General features: G+C 40.3%; 1 protein-coding gene across 6 annotated transcripts in view; it reads left to right on the top strand.

Moving 5' to 3' along the window:
- tdrd5 (tudor domain containing 5) overlaps positions 1 to 23200 on the top strand; it is a 49680-nt gene extending 26480 nt beyond the window's left edge. For 4 of the 6 annotated variants that reach the window (XM_069905173.1, XM_069905172.1, XM_069905176.1 and 1 more), the window contains 9 exons: positions 1760 to 1962; positions 4647 to 4859; positions 7616 to 7682; positions 10565 to 10765; positions 11674 to 11829; positions 13923 to 14102; positions 14717 to 14789; positions 17600 to 17665; positions 18951 to 23200. In XM_069905173.1, the coding sequence (XP_069761274.1) occupies positions 1760 to 1962; positions 4647 to 4859; positions 7616 to 7682; positions 10565 to 10765; positions 11674 to 11829; positions 13923 to 14102; positions 14717 to 14789; positions 17600 to 17665; positions 18951 to 19177 (1386 nt within the window). In that variant the 3' untranslated portion in view covers positions 19178 to 23200. The remainder of the gene's footprint in view (positions 1 to 1759; positions 1963 to 4646; positions 4860 to 7615; positions 7683 to 10564; positions 10766 to 11673; positions 11830 to 13922; positions 14103 to 14716; positions 14790 to 17599; positions 17666 to 18950) is intronic. The other 2 variants (XM_069905175.1, XM_069905174.1) reach the window with 1 other exon arrangement.
- Positions 23201 to 23835: the final 635 nt, after the last annotated feature.

The following is a 23835-nucleotide window of genomic DNA, read 5'->3' as shown; positions in this document are numbered from 1 at the left end:
TACATTGGAAGTCCAACCCCAAGAGGGTGGGTGCACAGAACTGTGGCAGTACAAGGAGCATAAAGTCTGTGTATACAGTGCCTTGGACCATCAGGATTACTGTGCAGCTCCCACGAACTTTTGCTGATTTGGCTTGTGAGGCTAGGGACATGCTATATTCCACGGGCTGCACTTCCAGGGAGTTCTGCTCAACAGTCTTAGGATGAATGAAGCTCAGTGCTTCTGCTGTCAAATAGGCTGGTAGTGGGTTGACCTTTTACCTGAACGCTCATTGTGGCCCTGGAGAGTTGATGCAGTCGGTGTTGATGCAGGGTTACCAATGCAAGAGTCAGCTCGTCATATGAGGGGTTCCATTGGTGTCTGGTAGTCCGACAAGATGGTAGTTGTGATGGTGGCACCCATGGCTCGCATGTGGCCTTGTTGTCGGTTGCCAGAAGAGAAGAGGGAGAAGATGGAAGTGGTGGTCTCTGCCATGCATGCGCGGGCATCCCCATTCCTTTGAAGTGACAGTCCCCATTTACACCCAAAGCTGCTGGGCTTGGGGATTGCTTCGACACAGACCTTTGCAAAGTATCCCTTTTTCGAGCAGATGGTGTCCTTGTCAGGGCAGCATTTCCTGCCCGCAGAAATAACATGTCAGGAGGTCGCTGATTGTGATCCCACCTCTGAAGATGGTGGCGCCCATTTTCCCCACGAGGAGGCGAACGATTCAGCATTGTGGATGGCCATTTTCAGGGTGTTTGCCAGTTCAGTGGTTTGCGATAAGTTCAGTTGTTTCTGTTCAAATAACCTTTGCCTCACGAAGTCGGAGCGAGTGCCCGCTACACAGCCACACTGATACCTCATACTAGTCTTTTAGGATGTCCATGGCATCTCCATAAGCTTGGCAGTCCCAGACCATCTGGTAGACCCAGAGCCCGATGTATGAGAACATTAGAAGGAGCTTGTCTTCGTCATCCTGGATGACGAGGCTGCAAGGAATCTTTCAAAGCAGCAATGGCAGAGAGTGAATTTGTCGGTTGCCTTGGGTTCTCTTGGGTCAATTTCCAGGCAATCCAATTTGAGATATTTGTCCATGTTCCGAGGAACCAAAAATCTAGCTAATAAAATTGATGCATGATCAATTAACCAAAAGACGGAAGTTACTGGAACTGAAGGCTTTTATTAGCTAGAGATGGACAGCATCCCTTGAGTTGCTGGCTTTCATTGACATGGACTTGAACTGGGGCCAGGTTTGTGGCATGACAGCCTTTATGGGAATAAAGGGGAGGGGCCACGAGCCAGCAAATGGGAGCCGGGTCGAACATATAAGGTCAATTCATTTACATACACAAGTGATTTCACCACAATTTCTCATTCCACTTTCTTGCAGAATAATTGGATTTGTTTTGTGCACTCCAAATAAATTAAATCTGGTAGTCTTGGTAATAAGGGGATTTGACTCCTGACACAATAATTCAAGAGAAGTTGATTTTTCCTTGGTCAAATCTTAGTTGACATGGAAGCTTTGTCACATAGCCAATAACTTCAGGAAAACTCGTCGAACTTCAGAGAACTCGTCGAATTTTGGATTCTCATCTGAAAAAATGTGGAAAAGTTTTAATTGTTTGAGAGAAAGACATGGGTTTCTGTAGCATCTGAGGAATTACTATGAGAGAGGAAGTTAAATTTTCCCCATAGTTATTAGGGTATATGCACAAGGTATGTCTTTTCAATAAGATCATTGATCTGTTATCACAGTTTATCATCCTTTCTACAGCTCCAAGAGACTTTTTATTTGCCAGAATCTGAAATTCCACCAGATGCTATACAGGATGGAACTCTCTACAAGCTACCAGAGCAGGGGGAAAACTTCTTCACGTGTGTTTTTATAGAAAGTGTGACTTCACCAAGTCAATTTTATGTCCGATTCTATGGAGAATGGACCTCGGTCATGTTCGAAGATCTGATGATTGAGATGAGGTAAAGAAATATTTTTCCCTCTTTACACTCAAACACTTAAGTGCAACATGTGCTCTTAATGAGATTTTTATGTAAAATAGAAACTTTATTAATATTTTGAAAAGGTCAATAATTAGCTTTCTGACCAGGCCTAAATTATAACATAAATATAAACTATTAAATTTTAAAATGGTAGTTTGAGATGGGAAATAGTCTAGAAATCACCAGCTTAAACCAAAACCAGCATTTTTTTCTTATATTCAGTGAAGAAAATTTCATGATAATTTGTTTATTGTCATACACACAAGCACAATGTACAAATGCATGATAATTCTTTCTTGGTGCAGCCAGACAGGTACTTCTCGATATTAAAACAAAAGGTTAGCGTAGGGACTCTACGGCTAACATAGTGGTTAGCACTGTTACTGCGACAGCAATTGGGGTTTGAATCCCACACTATCTGTAAGGCATTCGTATGTTTTCCCCTTCTCTGCGTGGGTTACCTCCTGGGTGCTTCAGTTTCCTCCCATCATTCGAAACATACAGAGGGTATAGGTCAATTGGGTGGCACGGGCTCATGGGGTGCAAGGGCCTGGGTGCAACGTTCTTAAGGCAGCACTTATAGCTCTATTCAGTGGATGGGTGGTTGGGGTTTGTGTTGGACTTGACGCTGTTTACTACTATCTAAGGCCTTCTTCCATCCCTGGGTACTTAAATTATCGAACTGGGCTGTGATGCAACCAGTCAGCATCCTTTCTACAGTACACTTGTAGAAGTTTGATAGAGTATTCAATGATAGGCCAAATATTCTCAGCATTTATTGGGTGAATGGGGTGAAATGAAATAACAGTTATAACACGCTCCTGTTTTAGTGAAATGGGATTATCGCTGTAAGGGATAGTATATACAGGTGGAACTGAAGAGTCACAGTTTAGAGGCTTCTTCAGGTGGATTCTCCATTAAGAATGCGGCTGAAGAAGAGGAAGCGGCATTTTGACTTGCCGTTCAGGTGGCAGCGCTAAAAGTGCAGTGCTGGCCACCTGAAGGGACAGCTGTACCAGGATGAGCATCTGAGTGCACTCCAGCTCCTGTCCCTTGGGCTGTCAAGTTAGGATGGCTGGCTGTCAGCTGGAACAACCAGCACAGGCTATCAATGCGGGGACATCTCACGTGGAATGTCTTCACACTGATGGCTCTGCCGGTGGGGGAGAAAGGGGCTGGGCCGGCCAGTGGGGGAGAAGAGGGCTGGGGCAGCCAGCAGGGGAGAAGGGCTGGGGCGGCCGGCGAGGGAGAAGGGGGGCTGGGGCGGCTGGTGGGGGAGAGGGGGGCTGGGGCAGCCGGCGGGGGAGAGGGGGGGCTGGGGCGGCCGGCGGGGGAGAGGGGGAGCTGGGGCGGCTGGCGGGGGAGAGGGGGAACTGGGGCGGCCGGCGGGGGGTGAAGGGGGCTGGAGCGGCTGTCGGGTGAGTACGGCGCACAAATTGGGTACCGGCATTGTTTCGGCCAGACCCCTTCTCCCCTGCCGGCCGCTCTAGCCCCCTTCTCTCCCACCTACTGCTTTAGCCCTGCAGTCCCCGTGCTAACAGCCCAGCCAGCTGCCCCTGCCCCGACATCCTGCGCCGGGGGAAGGGGCAGCTGGGAGAGGAGCTGTCAGGTGTTTGCCAGCTGACTATCATCCCAAATGAAGCCGCTTTTAGGCAGCTGCATTCAGATGGCTGGGGAGGCCTCTGTGCTGCAGTGATTATCCCACTCAGAGGAGGGTTACAAAGTTCGCCTTGCAGGCGCCTCCTGCACATTCACGTGTCCTCCCAGCAACCGCATATTGCCAAAATATGCGGCTTTACAAGCGGAGTAATTGACCACCTGAAAGGGCCTAACATTTAACGTTTCACACAAGCACCATCACAACCCAGTGACAATTCGATACATTGAAGAACTGAGGGAAGGTTTGTCATAGTCTGTTCCAGATTTGATACATTTACAAAGACATTTTGATTTTGTAAGGGAAAACCATTCTCACTGCTGAAGAGAAAACAACTTTTAGAAGCAGCTCTTGGGGCCAACCATTCTGTGGAATACAGAGCAAAGCAAGTTCTGTAAATGATTGGGCCTTTTCACTGGATTGACCTGTGCCAGGAGGGTCTTTTGGGAAGCAGTGCTCATTTTGATTGTGACCAACAGTGAAGGTCACTTGGAGAGACCAGTGCCAGGGCCTTGGAAGCTTTGTGAAAGCCACCCAGTTCAAGTCTTGCCTACAAAAGGACCAGGAATGTTATAACCACAGTTCATGTGGATGGACATTTCTTCAAAGGCGATGCAAGGAGAATTCATGAGCCTGTCTCTCTCACACACACACACACACACACACACACACACACACACAGACACACACACACACACACACACACACACACACACACACTTGACAGGTCATCTTTTCCAGTTCAGGCCACTCGTACCACATTGTAGTAAATCAAAATGATAGTTTGCATTTAAAAGCATAGTTTCCAAGCACTTCATTTCTTTGTTATGGACAGGATACACGGAACTAGAACTCAACTCTGTTCTATCCATAACAGAGTAGATTCAATCCTTTATTGCTTTTAAAAGTTTGGGTAAGGCGGTCTTAATAATAATTTACAAACAATGCATGGTCATATGATGGCAGAATGAATGTACTTCCACTTGTTTAAATGTTTATTTTTCAGACGATGCTATTCCTATGAGGAAGTCTCGGAACGCTATCTGATGCCTGATTCATTTATTCGGCCAGGACAAGTGTGTTGTGTGCGGAACCGTGAAGATGTATGGTGGTACCGTGTCATTATCCATCAGGTGCTGGATGGAAACCAGGTGGAAGTGTACTATGTTGATTTCGGTGATATTTCTCTTGTGGATAGATCCAGGCTGAGATTTCTCAAGTAAGATTCTCCTTTTATTTGAGTCAGTGTTACCACATATCATCTATTTGTCTCCATTTGTTTGAGAGTGTGCTCATTTAAATACTTTAAGAATTCTTGCTGCTTTAAATATTTATATGCCTCTTATTCCATTCAATCTATTTTTCACATTGAAAGAATGAATTATACATTTTCCATCTTCAAAGAGGTAATTGTCCCATCAAACTGCCTAATAAGATGCACTCTATGGTTTAAACTTTAAATGAACAATTATAATTTTTTAAAGTGAGAATAAAAATGTAAATCACTGTGTGAAAATCATATTTTTGTGAAGGTGATATTTGATTGTCAACGTACCATCGTAGTGGGTTGTATAAAGTAAGGAGATTGAAAGATTGGCTGAATTGGTGCACCAACAATAACCTTGCATTCAATGTCACTAAAACTAAGGAGATGATTGTTGACTTCAGGAAGGAAAACCAGAGGTATACAATCCACTGAACAATGGGGGATCAGGTGGAGAGGTTAAGCACATCTTAAGTTCTTGGGAGTCACAACCTCGGAGGATCTTTCCTGGACCTAACACACTAATGACATTGTGAAGAAAGCACTTCAGTGCCTCTCTTATCTCAGGATTGTACCAGAAATCTGGCAAATTTCTACAGATGTGTGGTGGAAAGTGTGCTGACCAGCTGCATTATGGTCTGGTAAGGGGACGCCAATGTCCCTGAGTGCAAATCCCTCCAAAAGGTGGTGGACACAGCCCAGGACATCACAGGCAAAACCCTCCCCACTATCAAGAACATTTACAAGGAACACTGCTATTGGAGAGCAATAGCAGTCAAGGATCCACATCTCCCAGCACAAGCTCTGTTCTCGCTGCTGCCATCAGGAAAGAGGTATAGGTGCCATAAAACTCACATCCCTGAGTTCAGGGACAGCTGCTACTCCTCCATCATCAGACTTCTCAACAAACACTCAATTAGGGACTTTAAAGGACTCTTACGTTCACTTTATTGAGTTTTTAAAAAAATTTCTGCATTGCACAGTCAGTTTGTTATCTGTTTACTGTTCCTTATTTGTTTACATGTATACACTATGTACAGTTTTTTTCTGCACTACAGTACAGTTACCCTATCTGAAACATTTCGATTTTTGGGGATTTCTTGGTTTTCAGAAAAATGGAGGTAAACAGCAATGGAACAAAGCCATCGCCAGCAGTAAAAAACAAACAATGGCAGGCTTTGTGAGCACCGACATGATGCCACAAGTGGAAAATTCACATGTTCAGTATTTATCCAAAAAAATTGATCTCTGCCGACAAAAGAAGATAAATGCAACACCAAACACTGAAATTCTCCTCGATGGCTTTTTGAAATGTTTCCTCCAGTGTCATCTGCCTCATTAACAATAGCTTTTGTCTTAGAAGTCTCGCTTTGATTTTATAAACTGACGCGATTTCTTGTTCTATATTGAATGCACGCTGCTCTAGTCCATTGCACTTTTTTACCATGTCGCGTATGGGCCCGTTTTCTCCAGTGTGAACTAAGTCATTTTCATTATGATCACCTTGATGAAGAACAATTTCAGCTATTTCATCTTCGGTCAGTGAACGAAAAACTAGAGCCTCATTATCAATGTAAAAAGGTTCTTCAGCATCCAGCTTACTGATGAACTCCAAATGTACTGTATATCTTTTGGATATGCAAGGAGGTCACACAACATTTTTTTCTCACCTGACAGTGATGTTTAATCAGCATTATAGATTTGTTCTGTCATCAGATTTTCACCAGTGTTGATCTTGGCAAATCCGTCAATGAGTTGCTCTGCCCTTCACGATCAGCAGATGCTTTATCACCACAAATCTTTAAAAATGTAATGCCATGTCTTAAATTTATTCAAACAGCCTGTTGAATATTCACAGTTCCCTTCAATTTTGATCGAGGTTTGCTTCTTTGACGATCAGCCTACCATTAAGTGGTAAGTCTGCACTGCAACGCTGATGGATCCACTTCATCAATATATGATCGAGATCTTCACTTTTTGGAGTTTTTCATTAACTTTTGTGCACTCACTTTCAGTATAAAGCTTCAACAGTTTATCCCTCTGTTTCCTCGGGTCATAGATGGTGGTGGTTCCAACACCATACTCTTTTTGTAAGGCGTTTCACATTTATTCTGCTGTCAAGGTTCACCAACGGCTTGACTTCCTGTTTTTAAAAATAAGAACTTCCTCTTTTTCTTATTACCGTCATCCATAGTGGTATCTGCAGGCCTTTTTGTCATTTTCAACTAAGTCTTTGTACGCAAGAAATCTGTTGCTGCCAAAATGCCGCCAACAGAGTGTCCGAGCCCTACAGAGGTAAGTCAGGTGGTGATTTTTTTTTCAACTTGTGATGTCACATCAGCGCTGAAAATGTTTTCGGTATTGGATCTTCGGAAATTAGGTACTTGGCCTGTACCAATAAGTGGTACTCTGACAATAAATCTGAAGCAAGTGTTGACTTAAAAGACAAAAGTTGTAGTTCTGTGTGTCACAGTTTTGCTCAAATGTGTATGATAACTTCTTCATACAATTGAGTAAAATAGACTTTCATCAATTAATAGTAATAAAATTAATCATCTATCATTTGTAACCAGTATTACCATCACGAACATGTATAAATATAATATTTGATGATCTGCCTTTTAATTCCTTTTGGAAATGGTTTATGTTCTGTTAAAGATCAATGGAGTCTTCTTATTTTCAAATCTTACCTTGCATGATGTCTTTCTCAGATGTTGTTACTCAAAGCTTCCTGCCCAAGGAATTCCATCAACCCTTATGTGGCTACAACCAGTTGAGGTAAGAAAGAGAAGTGTGCCATCTGAGTTAATTTTCCATTTATTTTAAAACATAAACCCACTGCAATCACTCGTCCAAGGAAATTACAAAGTTACTTGAGACTTGTGAGATAGCTTTCATTCCTGATGCAGACTCTTCCCAAATAAGGTTTAGGAGTGTCGTGCGCGTCGAAAGAACCAAAGACTTGTTGATCCAAACCAAGGCTTTTATTAACTAAAAGACTGGAGCATATCACAAGTAGGCCGACCAGTCCAGAATGACCTGGTCTGGCTAGGAGCAATCCTTTAAGACCTGCCAGTAGGTGTGGCGACACTCTGAGCCAATCACAGTCATCCTACACGACCATCGGTACATATGTACATATACACATTGGTGATAGAATCTGTACTATCACAAGGAGGTGGGATACTTTTCTGCTGGGACATTCAAATTTGACTCTGTCATTTTATAGTTATTCATTTATTTGTAAATAATTGTTCATTATTCAGTTGTTTCACAGTTAAGTAACAAAACACAACTAGATACAAAACTAAATTGGTGCTGGCAGTTGGTGAGATTGCAGAATGATGAGTTTGTTTTATGAATACAATGGTAATAATTTGAATGGAGGTATGCACAGATATGTTTTTTAGTGTTTTTTAGTGTTTTCTATTTGGGTCAAAGTTTTTTTCAAATGGGGAAATCCAATTTCTAATTTGTTCTCCGATTCTCTTCATTTTGCTATCTCATGCCCGAGCACATGCTTGAGCATACATTTACAAAACTGATCATGGGAATTAACTCTCCACCTCTTTGAAAGGGTCAGATAGGTACACAGTTTAGGTGGAGAAAAGGTCTGAAGCCAAACATTTTTATGGTTATTTTGGCTTTATGACTCTGGAAGTATCATATCTGTCTCCGAAATAATAATTGGATGAGCCAAAATTTACTACAATTCATTGTGGGAGAAATTGAAACAATCATTTTTATCATTCACAGAGCCATTTATTCTTGACCTATTGACAGCACGATTAGTGTAGCAGATAGCTCAGCACTGTTACAATGCCATCGAGTCTGGGATTTGAATCTTGCACTGTCTGTGAGGACCTTGTCTGTGTGGGGTTTCCCCAGGGGCTTAGGTTTCCTCCTACTGGGGGTTGTAGGTTAATTGAGTGGCATGGGCTTGTTGATCAAAAGGGCCTTTTACCATGTCTAAATTTAAAAAAAAAAAAAAAATTCTTATTCCAGGAAATTGTCTGAAGCAAACAGTGATATTGTATTTGGCCCAGAATGGTGTTTCAGTTTAAATATCTTCTCCATCAATAAATCTGCTTATTTCCACCTCTTCCTTTGTCTCAATTTGTCTGGTGCTGAATCTATTACCTTTTTATCTCTGACTCTTCAAATGTTTCACTGCTTAGCTGTGTACTTTCTACCTACAGAAATGTTGTAATCCAAAGGTTTGCTGCCTGTACCTTGGTCAAAGAATCATTCACCAGCATGCTGGTGGATATTGATTCTACTCTAATTATTCCTCCCTTTATTTTTAAACCCTATTCACAATCCTTAATTCCATATATTTCCCATGTTCTAGCTCTACAGCCAAGTAATCCTGGATTTCTTCATCCGTGTAATTAAACTCTCCATCTTTGAAGGCTACCTATCTATTGATGTTTGTCTGCTCTGCCATTACTTCCCCACATTTTTCCTCAACTCTGTTTTACTTTTAAGAAAATTTTAGAGTATGGTTCTTTTACCAAGTCTTTCAAGCCTTTTGGTTGAACTTTATAAAATTTAATTTGGTTACATTGCTATTTAAGCTTTCAGACATTTTGTTGCTTTGGGAGTGCTAAATAACACTGGACAACAATCTTTTTCAAAAGGTTTGCTTCCTGAAAATAATAAGTATTATGATAGGCAACTTCAAGCTGAACATAAAAGATAAATACTTGTTGTTTTTCATCTTTTTACTGGGTTCAATATGCTTATCATTCCATTCTCTTCCATATGTTTCCCATCACCTCGAGTGACACCCCAGTTTCATGTTGTTTTCCTTGGAGATTCTCAGGAATCTAAGCACCCTGTGAGACATCATTTGCAAACACTCCATGCGTAGCATAGCATCATGCAGGAAGTTGGAGAAATGTTAATTTAACATTTATTGAATTTAGCCTGTTTAATTGCATATTGATGCTGGCTCGTTGCATTAGTTCAACGGACCTAAAAATGTTTTGTTGCTGATTTTTCATTTGTACTCAGCATCTGATGCTTCTCTGTCAGTGTCCAACAATAGTCGGCTGGCATTGATGGATTCAAGATGCCCTGATACTGCTTTTCTATGGTTGCAATGTCCTGGTGAAACCTTTCACCATATTTGTCACTGCCTGTATCAAAATCAACAGGGAGTGAGTCCAAGTGCAGAAAATAAATTTTCAATGACATGTTGCACTTGATGTCTCGTGTGCTTGAAATATGTAGTTGGTGCTCGGCAGTTGCCAAGAAAATGCTCAACAAAATCTTTAAATGTCTTCCTTGCTATTTCCTTCGGCCTCACTGGCAGACCTTCGAACCACACTGAGTGCATGCCCAGGCATGCTTGGACTAAACAAAACATCTAGCTTTGTGGGAAATATTCTAGTTGACTGAAAATGATAAAAATAGGTTATTTTTTAAAAAGGTACGTGATAGGAAATTTTTAAGATGATTTTCATGATCAACAGCCCAAAATCCACCCAAAAGTGTTCAGGAAGCAAATTCTTCTTTCAGTGTAATTGCAGGTTTCGCTGGAAGAAATGTAACTTCATATTCTCAATCTCAATATTTTGCATTTAGATTTATAGTGTTAGACAGGATGCCTCTCCAGATTCATTAAGTAACCTTAAAAATTAATGTTCCTTTAATAGGATGAATGGAGCACTTCTGCTAAAAGTCAGTTTTTGAGATTTTGTGGGAAGCAACCATTGGTAGCCTTGATTTGTGGATATATTGATGATGTTCTACACCTATTCCTTTGCGATACCTCCACAGATGAAGATATTTACATTAATGACGTTCTTAAGAAAGCTGGTCATGCTGTGCCCTGCTTTACAAACAATATCAATAAGGTACAGTCACAACTATTATAATGGGTAATTTGGTAAGGAACTCCTTTTTCTTAAAAGTATTTTATTCTAAACTGCACTTGTAATCCTGTAAGTGCAGTGCCCCTGACCTCACAGCCCTCCGCACTGCATATTTTTGAACTGTGAGACCCATGACATCTACGGCAGATGCCGTGGTTTCACAGTGTCACCAGAGCTCCTGGCTCCGAACCCTCTCCTCGGCCTACCGCACACGCATACTGGGGAGTCCAGTGTGCAGTAGTAGGCTGAGGGGAGGATTTGGGGTTGGTGTCGGAAGCTCCTGTGTGCCTAGGAGGGAACGGGAGGGAACACCACTGAGCTTAAGGTCCCGCTCCTACCCGGGAGACCACTCTCCTTGATGACACCAGGGCAAGGGATTTATTCTGACCGCTTGCGACTGAGAGGCAGTGGCTCACAATTTGAGAGGGAGAGTTGTAGAGAAAAGATAATAGGGGAAGGTAAAGAAGAAATGGAAGAGAGAGGGTAGGGAGTTAACTGAAACGAGGGCAATCGTCCTTTTAATTTCATGTCAGGTGATTTTTATTTCCAACCTGTGAGGTCAGTTTGGCTCCAAAAAAATTTTGGATAAATGACGATTTCTGATTTGGATATCCTCATTTATCCAAAATTTTTCGGAGGTGAACAGATGTCACTTCCAAGTCCAAAAAATTTTTGGATAAATGAGGATTTTGGATAATTTGATTTCGGATAATTAGAGTTGTACTGTATTACTGCTTTGAAAGATAACCATGAAATCATTTGTGTTGATTTTAAAATGAGTTCAAGGGAAAAAGTTGGTTCTCAAACTGATTAGGGCTCAAGATTATTGAGCTCAAATAACTGAATTATTTTTAATCGTTTGCTTATAACTCCTTTCTGGTTCTGTCTAGGGATTCAGGCAATTTAATCCAATTTCCAGGTACTTGAAAATTATGCCATTTAAAATGGAGTCTACAACAATGTCACTTGCAAAAAAACCTAAATCCTCCATTGCAGAAAGAGACCACAAAAATGTAACCATCTCATCAAGTGGGAACAATAAACAGGTGAAAGAATTTTGTTCATGTATCCATGAAATGTAGTGATTCATTTAGTTTCTGTGTGCTTTTCAATTATAACCAGCAGTGCTCTCTGTTACACAAGTGAGTCCAGTGTCAGGTTGAGCAAATCAGATGACATTGGAACCACAGAACCTTGTGAAAGAAATCGGAGATATTGGGGGAAGAGGGAGTAGCAATTGGATGTTTTTGATATTGTAGAAATGGATGAACACAATTAAGCAGAAGAAGATGAGGTGAAGTAGGAACAATAAAAGGGGGGTTGCACTGGAACAGAAGGTTGAATGAGGAGATGGGTAAGGAGGGAGGTGCGAAGAGTGGATAGGAAAGAGGTGGTTATTATTATATTGACCATAAAAGTGATGAACTGCACTGTGAGAACCAAACTCCATCTCTTGGGAAGAGCATAATTGCAGTTGTCAGCAGGGATTGAATATTTGCACTGTGTTCAACAAGGGATGCTGCTGAGTTGCTTTTAATCGAAAGCTGCAAGAATATTTTTCTGTCATGATGGGACCAACTCTGGAAGAAGGAAGGAGGAATTACTGCTGTGAGAAACTAAAATTTCCTCCACGTGTGAATTTGTTCAAAGCAGGAATTATGATGGAAAGAACAACTTCAGCTGAGAAAAGGAAGTGGGAATTTGAAAATAGACTGTAGAGGAGGGGCAAACATTAGTGGAGTGCAGATATCTGTTTTCTCGGTACTGGGAAAGGAGGGTTGTATCTTTTAAAAATTGCTTTTTGGGTGGGGGTAGAGGAAATTGTACTCTGGGAAAAGGTACTCCCAGAACTGTGCTGGGCAATCGAGACAGTGAACTCCTGGAGTCATATCACACAATAGTAAGCCCTTTGGCCGTTGTGTTCAACTTTTGTACTTGCTGATATTAGTCCCAATTAACCCTATCTACTCCAAAGGGAAGGTTGTTAATGATTATAATTTAGCAAGATTGTCAAGAAATTTAGTGCAGGGCCCCACTTAATTGAAGGTTCGGGAGGAAGAAAGGACTGGACAATTGTTTTCTATTTTATCCCCTAAGGGAGAGCATGATGGCAGCAATTATCAACGAACATCCCATCTTGACTTTGAGTTAGAAATGGAAAGATTATTTGGTAAACATAGATGATTATCAGTGCTCCTAATCACTCAACATATGGATCTAATGTTCATGTACAAAGTAAAATACTATTATGTATGGAATAACAGGATCTCTATCCTAAATGGCATATTGTATCAAGTCCTCACTCCAGCTTGAAATGTTTGACACAACATGTTTGCAACTAGCCAGTTATCCCAAAGTTTAGATTACTGTTTCTTCTTTGGCTTGGCTTCGCGGACGAAGATTTATGGAGGGGGTAAAAAGTCCACGTCAGCTGCAGGCTCGTTTGTGGCTGACAAGTCCGATGCAGGACAGGCAGACACAGTTGCAGCGGTTGCAGGGGAAAATTGGTTGGTTGGGGTTGGGTGTTGGGTTTTTCCTCCTTTGCCTTTTGTCAGTGAGGTGGGCTCTGCGGTCTTCTTCAAAGGAGGTTGCTGCCCGCCAAACTGTGAGGCGCCAAGATGCACGGTTTGAGGCGTTATCAGCCCACTGGCGGTGGTCAATGTGGCAGGCACCAAGAGATTTCTTTAGGCAGTCCTTGTACCTTTTCTTTGGTGCACCTCTGTCACGGTGGCCAGTGGAGAGCTCGCCATATAACACGATCTTGGGAAGGCGATGGTCCTCCATTCTGGAGACGTGACCCATCCAGCGCAGCTGGATCTTCAGCAGCGTGGACTCGATGCTGTTGACCTCTGCCATCTCGAGTACTTCGACGTTAGGGATGTAAGCGCTCCAATGGATGTTGAGGATGGAGCGGAGACAACGCTGGTGGAAGCGTTCTAGGAGCCATACCCACACTCCTGTTCGGCTCCGAATCATGGGTCCTCTACCGGCACCACCTACGGCTCCTAGAACGCTTCCACCAGCTTAGATTACTGTATTAAATGTGGAAATGTCAGCTTCACCAACCAAAACACTTAGAAATGTTATGACCTGCTGAGAGAGAGAAAAAAAAATTGAGTTATTTCCAAATCTTATATAGGACTTTGATTTACCAAATCTGGAACCATATCCAAATTGCTCTGTTAGTGCAGTTGAAGTGTTTCCCAAATCTTTGACAACATCTGCACTGGAATCAGCTGAAGAAACTGAATGTAATGAACTTTCAGCACCTGATGAGATGGAGAAGAGAATGCAGTGGAAAAAGGGAAAACAAGTACCGGTAAGTGTTCTCAAAATTGTTCAGAAGAAAATTAGTAATTTGAAACTGTTTTTGTGCCTTTTATTGAATTATTGGTATCACTGCCATCTCTTTCTGCCTTAAATCAAAGAATTTATAACATGGAAACAGGCAGTTTGACCCAACTTATCCATGCCGACCAAGTTGTCAACCTGAGCTGATCCCATTGACTTGATTTGGGCCCATGCCCCTCCAAACCTTTCCTATCCAAGTACCTGTCTAAACGCTTGATGGTCTTTGTCGCAACAACGCACTTCACGTGCCCTTAAGGTTTTACAAATGATCCGTGTAACCATAAATATTTGGAAAATTTGCTATTGAAAAGAATGTTGGCGTCATTGGAAATTATATTTGGTGCTTGCTCAGATTGCCATCCCCATGTTTAATATTACTTCCTGCTCTTCTCTCAGCATTGCTGCAATTTTGCTGCCACTGTGGCTCTGCAGGAATGCCGAGTATCCTAACCATGTTGCTTAAGTCTCAAGCTCCCAACCACCTAATCTGTAAAAGCAACTGTGAAACTTAAAATTTCACACCACTTTTTCAACAAGATTTTTTCTGTGTTTTCCTTCAATTTGTTGTGCATGTCGTTGCAGCAGGAACTGTGTTCTCAATCATTCAACGGAGTGGATTATCTTCAGAGTTCGAAGGTGATATTAAAATCGCAAGGTTAGTTCTAATTCTCAATTGACTCCAAACCATTGACCGAAAAATCCAGTGCTGTGGTTCCAAATGTGCATACACATCCTGGTGAGTGTAACAGGGTACTTTGGAAATTGGAGAATGGAAATGCCAATGTTTTCTGAACTATACATATGCCTCTACTTGAAGAGTGTATCAGGATCTATTTTTAAAGTATTTTTTTTTTAAAAAGTGTGACTTCAATGAGCTGCTGAAAGATAACTGGACCAAATAACATCAGAAATCTAACTTATTTTAAACATATTGTGTCATTTTCTCAATTTGTATTGTTACGTCGCAGACCAGCAGCAACAGAAATTCACCAGGACAGTGTTATTTTTTTAAAACCCCTTTTATTTATGGCTACTAATGCCATAACACAAGTTACAAAACTCCAACTATGCATGAATATAGTTATGTGTGTTTGTGTGTGTATGGGATACCCAAACTGTTACAGCTTGGCACAATTCTGGGAAGTAATTCCAAAGTCAGTCTTTGAAATCCAGTGCTGAAACTTGACTTTTGAACTGATGCCCTGAAGTAATCACAAAGGAGATGGAAGAGATGAAGTGACCAAACTGCTGAAGACTCATGAATTCTTGTTGAGTTGCTTCCAGAGAAATGTCCTTTCTGACAAATTGTTGTCACAACTCCCTTTTCCTTGACAAGGGGAAATTAAATGTGTGACTTCCACTATGTTTCCAAAGACCCTGCCACAGTCAGTCGAACCGACCTTTCTCTTGGTCACTGTGTGGTTCAATAAGTCCCCTTCAAAATGACCTTTCCTTTGGACACAGTCGGGTTCAATAATTCCCTGACAGGGAGGATCAGCCAAATTGTCCATTTCACACAGCGTCACTCCAGCACAATGTTCCTTCAGATGGCTGCTGATCTCCAAGTGTGCTGATCCTTTAATGTTGGTCACATGACTCCACCTGTAAAAGCAACACATTTCCTCTCTTCTCTTCAAAGTAGCGAAGTCGATGCATCTTGTAAGAATTGTTGCCATCCCAGTCTCTCCAAAACTGTGAATGGTTGCAGCTTGATTTGTTAACCCTTAAAGTGACAGTCACACTAAAATGAAATGGGAGCTCGTAATTGTATATATGTAATGCACTTTCAGCTGCTTCTTGAAGTTTGTAATTGCACCAATAAATTCTTACCCATTTTCATCAAAGTCACACAAGAGTTAATTTTTTTTTAAGAGTTAAGACTGAAATAATGAGAATTACTTAATTTTAATAACATCTTTGTTGGTAAAATGGCTAGGTATGGAAGTGAGCATGAGATCAAAGAGGAATATGTTTCAGTTCATTGTTGAATTACCTGAGTGCGAACAGCAAGAGATAGACCTTTATTCATAAAGTTGAACATCAGTCATGTATCATGTTTCTATTATTCAGTTGTTCCTCTTGGTGTCTGTGAGTACAATCTAAGTATGGATAGATTTGGTTTAGATTGTCACATTCACAGATGCACATTTCATAAAGATTGGCCAATAGATTGGAGACTATATTAGACCCAACTGACTGTGGGGGAAAAAAGTCAGGTCGAAGTTTTTTTTAAAGAGAAAAGTTGGTTTTTATTTTGCAAGCAGTGTTTGTGCTATGAAGTCTGCATATTCCAGTTCTGCGAAACAAAACTCATCTTGGGTGTTTTAATAAATGTTTGTGACAGCCATAATGTGTGACCTCCATCATCCAGAAGAGACTGCAGAACTTAACTCACCTTTGGCTGCCCAGGGAAATTTGTCTCCTTTTTATAATTGTTTCACGATGGTGTGGAACCCATGTTCTCAAACAATGGGTGTGTAACAGAGTCAAAACTTGTGATCTTTTTTTAATTGTGCCAGTGCTCCATCTCACCTCCAACATATACTTCCCACTAACTTTTAGACCTAATGGGGAAAAACTTAAACCTATGTCAACTACATTTCAAAATCAAACATCAATAGTCAAACTGCATTATACAGACAATGCATGTATTTGCTTGCACTAGGAGGCTGAGCTCCAGTTTTTCATCGATTTGGCAAGACAAGTATTCATGGTGAAACTCTTGAAAATAAATCTTCTCTCCTAACATCCAAAATCCCTCATCACTTCAATCCAGTTCTGACTGCAAATTTTAAATTAAAAATGACCACAAGCTACTGTCAGCTCCAAAGAAGAAACCTCTTCCCTCTGCTTATTATATTCCTCGTATGTGAGGATTTGGTGCAACGATCTACTTTAATATTAAATTTGGATGCTATTATTTGCATCGATACAATGATGCGATGAAACGTTTACGATATAAAGTAAACATCAATAGGAAAATGAAGTAGAAAAATCTAAATTTTACATTTATTTTAGTATGTTCATTAATCCAATGGGTGTCATTTCTGACATGATTTATAACTTTTTTTCAATCGTTCATCCATTGCGAAATGACCGATTGGCTGTAAATATGACTTGCCTTTTGCAAACAATAGACTTCTGGAGAAATTCAGCAGGTCACGCAGTATCCATGAACGAAAATAGTCAGTCAAAATTTTGGGTCAGGAGACTTTATTGAGACTCGATGCTTTATCGAATCAATGCCCCAAACCCACTGAGGTCCTCCTGCAACTCATTGGTCAAGATTCCAGCATCTGCAATTTTTATGTTTATCAACAGTTAGAACTTCAGTTCATATTACTAACTTTAAAGGAAGGTTGTCTTCTGGTATGCACATTTTTTATTGCAGAATATTTGGGTGTTATGAATTTTTATTGCATTCTTAATAGCCTGAACTAATTGTACATTCATCATTGATTATAGATATTCCAGATGAAATTTTCAAGTCAGAGGATGTTCAGCCTTGTGTGAAAACAGATAGTAAGAAAGGTAAGCGTTAGAAGTGTGAAAACGCTTCTGTTTTGCTGTACTTCCATCTTGTGACTTGTCATTCAATCTAATGCTCCTTTGGTGTTCTTGGTCCACCACTCTTTCGCTGAGAATGCATTACATGCTAGACATTCCTGCTTCCGAATGAGCCATTCGATAGTTAAAGAGGATAATGCAGAGTCCATTACGTTCTTTGAGTTGTTTCCTCTGTTGGAATTGCTGGAAATTTGAGGAAAAGCGATAGATAAATTATCTCTGAAGTTTTTGTTGAAGAAAAAAAAAACACGAGACAAATGATCAGCCATTTTCTTTAAAAGTGGTCAAAGAAGGAATGTTACCCAGAATTTCTTTTTCTGGATAATGCCAAGAAATCTTTTACATTAAGTAAAAACAATACATGTTAGGAACATAATTTTAGTTTAATTTGGATAAAGTGTAATGAATTTTAAACTAGTGAGAGGAAAATATAACATTGATAACAAATATTTCTTCACACAATGACTGTCACTTTGAATGCAGTCCTGGAGGAAATAGCTAAAAGTGGAAAAGCAGGAAGTGCCCAAATAAGCAAAAATAGATTTAAATGATCCCCTTATCTTCTTTGGCTTGGCTTCGTGGACGAAGATTTATGGAGGGGGTAAATGTCCTCGTCAGCTGCAGGCTCGTTTGTGGCTGACAAGTCCGATGCGGGACAGGCAGACACGGTTGCAGCGGTTGCAAGGGAAAATTGGTTGGTTGGTGTTGGGTTTTTCCTCCTTTGTTTTTTGTCAGTGAGGTGGGCTCTGCGGTTTCTTTTGACGGGGAGGACGTGGACCTGTCATCGGGCCTGTGCAAAGGAGCTTTTAGGTGGAGTGCAGTGTGCACAGCACTGGCCCCACCCTTTACGCCCATGGTTCGTGTGCCGTGGCCGAGCAAGCTGGGACGTGGCAGCGAGGTCCTTGGGTCGTAGGTTTTATATCGGAGTGGCCTTCTCCTATGCAGGTTTCTTACCCGGGCTGGAGGGGCCTGCCTCCCCTCCTAGGTCGGACCATACCTGGTTGCAAATCACCTGTTGTCATGGCCTTATAGTTTAGTGCAGAAACATCAAAAAAACTAGAAATATAAAATACCTGGAAATTAAAGGTCTTCAATCATGAATTTGAATAAATTGCACATTTACCTTATGTTGAACAGAGCATATCATTGTGAGATTGAATGAGAAACTACCCAACAAGATAGATTTTAGCAAAATCTTTGCTGTATAATACCAGATACCAATTCATGAAATGCTATTTTATTTTAATAGCCAATGATTACATTTGTAAAACTTTCCCGAAAGAATCCACTCAGACTACGACAGGATCTTTATTCAACAATGTCCAGAAGAAGTCTGCTCTAATTTCACCTGTATTACCAGGGCAGAGGGAGTTTCATTTGACACTCAGCTCGTCATCTGCAGCATTGGGCCCTTCTGCTCGCATGGCTGGAGCTCTTCATAATTTAACATGGCTGCCAGTAAAAAATAAAAGATAATAATCCTCATTTCCAGATAAGTAAATGTTTAAAAGTGACTGACTGCATGGGGTGTGGAGAAAAGAGAAGTACTGACCACACAAAGTATCATCAGGCCAACAGAGACGTGGAAAATCATTGCTGGGTTAGCACATCATCCTTTTCGTGCCCAGAGGGCATTTACAGTGCTCCGATTGAACAAAAGTGGCGTCAAGATTGGATCAGTCCACAAAAAGACAATTCCATCTGATAAAAATGTGGGATCGGTCACCATTGGTAATTTTGAATCAGTGGTTTCTACCATATCGTCCTTTGATGGTTTTGTATTTGCATGAAGCACTGTGACACTGTGCATTTTACTATGGAGTTGTCAGAATTACTTGTGCCCAAATGTTTGGAGAGGAACTTGGAACCATCTGGCGAGAAGTATCTGTACTTCCCACGTTGATGCATGGTGTTTAATTTAGACATACAGCACAGTAACAGGCCATTTCGGCCCGTGGGTCTGTGTCGCCCAATTTACACCACATTAACCTACAGCCACCGGTACGTTTTGAAGGGTTGGAGGAAAGCAGAGTCCCCAGAAAGAACCCTCACAAACACGGGGAGAGCGTACAAACTCTTCAAAGTGCAGTATTCAAACCCTGGTCCCGTCCTGATTGCTGGCGTTGTAAAGGTGTTGCGCTAACTGCTGCGCCAACTGTGCCACCCCATTTATAAAGCTCTTCTATTCAAATCCTAAATGTTTCATTTCCACCCTTTTGAAGTGTAATCATGGCGGCACAATGGTGCTGCCTGTTGAGCTTCTCTCTCACAGCTCCAGTGACCTGATTGAAATCCTGAAATTCAGTGCCCTAAGTGGATTCTGCATATTCTATTGTATGATTTTCCTCTGATCACACCAGTTTTCCATTGTATCTCAGAAATATGCAGGTTGTTAAATTTATTTGCCACCTTTAATTGCCCCAGTAATGTTGGGAAATGGTAGCATATAAAAGGAATTAAGGGGAATGTGGAAAGAAAATGAAATTTGTGTAAACAGATGTTTGATGATTAGCATGGATCGAGTGAGGGGAAGGGTCTCTCCCTTCGCCAATTGATGAAATGGGCGTTATGACAGTGAAAACTACCCTCATTCTACATGGGTTTCCTACAGAGGTTCCGCTTTCCTCCCACCCTCCAAAAACGTTCGCGATTTGTAGGTTAATTAGTGTATTGGAACGGCACAGGGCTCATAGGTCAGAAGGGCTTGTTACGATGCCTCATCTCTAAAATTAAAAAGTGATAAAATAGTGAAGAGGTTGTTCTTGGTTGAGGAATGAATTTATTGGGATATTTCACGTTTCCTTCATTATAATATTGAACACATTTCAATGACTATGAAGATGGTTTAAAAAAAAAACTGCGTAAATAAAAACTATTCCTCAAGAAACAGATAACATCCTCTGAAGCAAGAATGCTTAAGTTTTTGTCATTATGTGGCAGGCATTAGTGGTACAATGGATGTGTACCACTGATCCTTACCTCATCCATTTTTAATTGGGTTCTATATGTTTCAAATTGCGAATTTAGATGTTTAATGCTCTGACTTTAAATTTATTCAACAGTCCTTTCCAAATTGCCACAAAATCTAAATGTGAAGCAGCAGGCAAAGTGGAAATGAGTGTTGACCAAAATTAAATGCTCCACATGAACTGCATCATATCCACGACTATCAGAAACTAACTTGTACCACTAGATAGATTTGGTGATTCGGGTAGTTTCAGAGTGTTTCTTTTCTCGAATGTTTAAAAGAAAATAAGTAGGATCTGTTTGTTGTTAAAATTGAATTTGTGATTAATTTTTTAAAAAGAATATTTCACTGTAGCTTCACTGAAATGTGTAAAATTAAAGACAACAGTATAAATTTATACATTCTTATAAGTAGTAAATTACAAACCAGGAAGACACTTGAATTTCATCTGATTTTGTATGGGCTATCAATCTTTTGTCAGTCATGGAAAGCTGATTGGCCATTGTTAAAGTATTTTTTGGTTGACTTCTACAGGAAAATCTGGTCCCATTTGTTAAAATTTCTTGAAAAGGATGATGCGCTAACCCAGCAATGATTTTCCTCAATATCCAACATGGGGATGTTATGAGGCTTGAAATGAGATGGGATGATTTTTTATATTCTGTACTTTAGATTAGCTTCTAACTTGTTCGTGTTTGATTTCAAAGGTTTTTCTGTTAGCCCATCTTATTTACTTGACGGATGTTTTCAAATTGTTTGCAACTTCAGGAAAACAACTCATATTAGTTGTAACACTATTTGGCCTCCAAGATCCATTAAAAGGTGACTGTCGATGCTTTAATGTGAAACATATGATCTTTGGCATGCTTATTTTTAAAACATCAAGCATCATGTTTCAAAATAATTGACCTTAAATATTTTAAAATCTTTTCAACATTCTATAAAATGTTTTTTTTCCTCCAGGGGTTTCAGTTTCCTCCCACTGTTCAAAAACGTACTGAGGTGTAGGGCAGCACAGACTCAGGGGCCGAAATGGCCTGTTGCCATCCTGTATGTCTCAAAAAATAGTTAGATAAATAGAATTAAAATAGATAATTTTACATATTTTTGCTGTGGTTTTTAAGCTACCATCAGGTAGATCCACTTCAGATAACTAATAATTTTTGTGTGTAAAATTTGTTTTACAATCTATGTTTATCTTACCACAAGAACAGCATGTGAATAGAACCAATTTAACATGCTGCATTTAAATAAAGCAGTCTTTGCAAGTACTTGCATTCAACTCAAACTATGCCATATTTCAATGAACATTCATCTTGGTTTCTTGTTCATGGACCCTGTTTACAGTTTGCCATTATACATTTTAAAATTTCGACATACAGCACAACAACAGGCCCTTTCGACCCTCGAGCCCATTCTGCCAAATTACATTTAATTAACCTACACCCAGTACATTTTCAAGAGAGGGAGGAAACCAGAGCACCTGGAGGAAACCCATGCAGACACTGGGAGAATGTACAAAATATTTACAGATAGTGCCAGATTTGAACCCTGGTTGTTGGTACTGTAGCACCATTGCACTAACTGCTACACTAATTTTGAAAACCTTTTGGATTTTTTTATATGAATTAAACCATTTTCTCTTTTGTGTGCCTGTTGTCCAGACAACCAATCTCCAGATCAGATGTAATGCCCTGAGATTTGAAGTGCAAAATTTGGTTTCCAATAATGTACTCCATAGCTTCAGCTTCTAAAACCATCTACTTGGCTATTTAATAGTTCTATTTGTACTTCAGCCATTTTTGCGTTCTTTTTGAGTATTCAAGCAACCCATGCATTATGGCCATTCAAGTTGTGGATATTCAGCCACGTACAATTCACATATAGCTATCCAAACATATGAGATGCAAAATAAAATTCGTTTTTGCAGAACTTGTGCAAAATAAAAATTCAAATGCACATTTCTTGACATGTGCAAACAAGGTGGCTTTGTGTTTTGGAAAATTGTTACAAGAACCATTTTTGGAACAAACCAGCTGTTTTCCTGTAAATTGGTACATATTGCCATATTAGGTGGGTTTCTCTAGAATCCTGCAGCACTTCAATTTCACTACATGAACATTTTTTTAATGTAGGGACTGTGGATTTGAATCCATAATTGATTTCAAACAAGTTTTAAGTGCATGTAGCTTACAGGGCAAACTATTCCAAACACAGTGCTCTTCGATGATGAATCAATACCATCTCAGGATAAAACTGATGTGGAAAATTAAAAGCATTGCTATACTGTAGAATGAAAATTGATGTATATCTCTGAGGAGGAGGAGGAATTTTGCTTTCATTAAACTAATATGGCTAATGTGCGACTTCTTGATTCGGGTGAAAGTTGTGATCTTCAGTTCCTATACTATTGATGCAAAGAAGGCATGCATCAACTGGAAAATTCTTTGTGAAAATTTAACAAAAATGAAGCAACACTATGTTAAGGAATGGTTTAATAAAATTATGATAAAATATATATTTAAAAGGTATAGATTGTGGGGGTTTAGTTTCTCAAACCGACATCTCAGTAACATTTCACAAACGGACATTTCATTTGAAATGTAAGAGTTGTTTCTAAGCATAGACTTCATGTCTGCCAGTGTCTTTACAGAAACCATGAAGAGTGCCTGTGGAGACTTCACAAGTAGGTGATCATTGGACTGATGTTGTAGAATTTAAATGGACTATTGTTTTTAAAGGAACAGTTGTCCAGGCTCAGAAACTGATAAATCTTTTTGCTATTAAAAATGGTGCCAGCTTGAAGTTTGCTGTTCTAAGAGGGGTCGTGTGGTTTACAAACAGAGAGGGAGATAGTCAGTTGACAGGTTTTTGGTGAAGGCTGCAAAATTGGGAAACTTAGTAAAGACCCCATTTAAAGATGGGTTTTGAGTTCTGAGTTCAGCCTTGTAGTCAATTACAAGAAGATGTGGCTGGTTAATGTGTTCCTCCTGAAATGGGGGAAAAAAGAACTCTTTGTGGTAAGCTGGAAGAAGAGGTTATCTTTTGGAAAACCCATGAGGGGGTGAGTTCTTCGGCAAGCCACTGATTGAAGGAGATCAGTTTGTGTGTGTCCAACGAACATAAAGTATCTCTCTGAAACCTTCCTTGGCAGAAACATTCAAGG

This window comes from Narcine bancroftii, chromosome 12 (genome assembly GCF_036971445.1).
Source record: "Narcine bancroftii isolate sNarBan1 chromosome 12, sNarBan1.hap1, whole genome shotgun sequence".
NCBI lineage: Eukaryota > Metazoa > Chordata > Chondrichthyes > Torpediniformes > Narcinidae > Narcine > Narcine bancroftii.
This window is presented reverse-complemented; position numbering and strand designations above follow the sequence as displayed.